The 1,957-nt window shown below is 51.8% G+C and overlaps 1 protein-coding gene across 1 annotated transcript in view; it reads left to right on the top strand.

Moving 5' to 3' along the window:
• Inhbe (inhibin subunit beta E) overlaps positions 1–1,091 on the top strand; it is a 1,964-nt gene extending 873 nt beyond the window's left edge. Inside the window, exon 2 of the mRNA XM_005357993.1 lies at positions 33–1,091. Within this exon, the coding sequence (XP_005358050.1) occupies positions 33–787 (755 nt within the window). The 3' untranslated portion in view covers positions 788–1,091. The remainder of the gene's footprint in view (positions 1–32) is intronic.
• Positions 1,092–1,957: the final 866 nt, after the last annotated feature.

The following is a 1,957-nucleotide window of genomic DNA, read 5'->3' as shown; positions in this document are numbered from 1 at the left end:
TTTTTTTTTTTTTTTTTTAATCGTTTGAGCAGGCAAATCCACTTCAGCCTACCGCTCCATGCTCACATTCCAGCTGTCCCCTCTTTGGTCCCACCACCTGTACCATGCTCGCCTCTGGCTGCATGTGCCTCCGTCTCTCCCTGGCACGCTCTCCCTGAGAATCTTCCGTTGCGGCACCAGGAGGTGCCGAGGATCCCGCACCTTCCTAGCTGAGCACCAAGCGACTTCCTCAGGCTGGCACGCCCTGACTCTGCCCTCTAGTGGTCTGCGGAGTGAGGAATCTGGAGTCGTTAAACTCCAACTGGATTACAGACCCCGGGACCCTAACAGCACTGTCACTGGCCTGCCAAGGCGACTCTTGGACACAGGGGGACAGCAACGTCCCTTCTTGGAACTTAAGATCAGAGCTAATGAACCCGGAGCAGGTCGGGCCAGGAGGAGGACTCCCACCTGTGAGCCTGAGACCCCCTTATGTTGTAGGCGAGACCACTATGTGGACTTCCAGGAGCTGGGGTGGCGAGACTGGATCCTGCAGCCTGAAGGATATCAGCTGAATTACTGCAGTGGGCAGTGCCCGCCCCACCTGGCTGGCAGCCCTGGCATTGCTGCCTCCTTCCATTCCGCTGTCTTTAGCCTCCTCAAAGCCAACAACCCTTGGCCTGCAGGCTCTTCCTGCTGTGTCCCCACTGCCCGAAGACCTCTCTCAATCCTCTACCTCGACCAGAACGGCAACGTGGTCAAGACCGATGTGCCAGACATGGTAGTAGAGGCCTGCGGCTGCAGCTAGCAAGAAGACCTAAAGGTTCTGAGTGAAGTTCAAGGTTCAAGTTGAGGGTTCCCTGGCAAAAGACTCCCGTGTCTGGAAGCGTGAGATTTGCTGACGCAGGCAAACATGCAACCTGGCAGTGTGACTGGGTTTGACCTCTACGGAACTGAGATGGGCATTTTCTCGTCCTAGATTCCGGTCTATTTCAGGCTGTTTCAAATGTGGCCAGATGGGGAAACTGCTTCCTTTTCAGGGGACTGCCTGGCCAGCGCCATTTCCTACGTGGAGCCCTGTTCCAGGACAGCAAGGGATGTCGTGGGAGGGAAAGAAGTCAGGGGGAAATGACTTAGTCTCTCCCCAGAAAAGAAATTCCTCAAGTAATGGAGGAAGAAGTAGAGGGCCCAGTCGATTGGGAAAGGTAAACAAGCAGGCTAATAACAGCGACTATTGCCTGCTTTGAAGCAATGTCAAAAGGAGGATGAGCAAGGTGTGTGTGGGGAGGGCTAAGGGGGTTAGAAGGGCCTGGGATCGCGAGTCAGTAAGAAGGGATGCTGGGCCCATGAAGTTCCCTAGCTTTCCCCGGAAGACAAGACCCACATGGAAGACATAATTTATACTTTCTTAATAAAAATGAGAAAGAAAATGAGTCATGATAAGGGGTTGAGGGACGAGGCATAAGCAAAGTGTGGCCTGGGGACCTTTGGCAGGCCCCTGAAGCCAGCCCACTCGGAGGTTTCAAAAACATTTTCATAATAATACCAAGATTTCATTTGCTTCTTGCTCTCATTATCTCTACGTTGTATGGTGGGTGTGGTGGTTTGCACTTATGATTCCAGCACTCAGGGAGACTGAGGCAGGAGGATCACCATGAGGTGAAGATTACCAGAATTCAAGAGCGTGAATTCGAGGTCAGCCTTAGCTACCGAGATCCTGTCTCAAAGCAAACAAACAATACGCGGAGTTTTCCAGAGTATGCTACCTAATAAAGCAACTACATCACTGCCGAGAGATTAGAAGCTTGTCTGTTCTTTCCCTTTTTCCCCTTAAAAAAAAAAATTTATTTATAGCAGCGTGGTGGTGGCGCACTCTTAATCCCAGCACTTGGGAGGCAGAGGAAGTCTGATCTCTGTGAGTTCGAGGCCAACCTGATCCACAAAGTGAGTTCCAAGACATCCAAAGCTACACAGAGAA

This window comes from Microtus ochrogaster, chromosome 24 (genome assembly GCF_000317375.1).
Source record: "Microtus ochrogaster isolate Prairie Vole_2 chromosome 24, MicOch1.0, whole genome shotgun sequence".
NCBI classification, from domain to species: domain Eukaryota; kingdom Metazoa; phylum Chordata; class Mammalia; order Rodentia; family Cricetidae; genus Microtus; species Microtus ochrogaster.
Note: the sequence above shows the minus strand (reverse complement) of the source record. Positions and strands in the feature narration are given on the sequence as shown.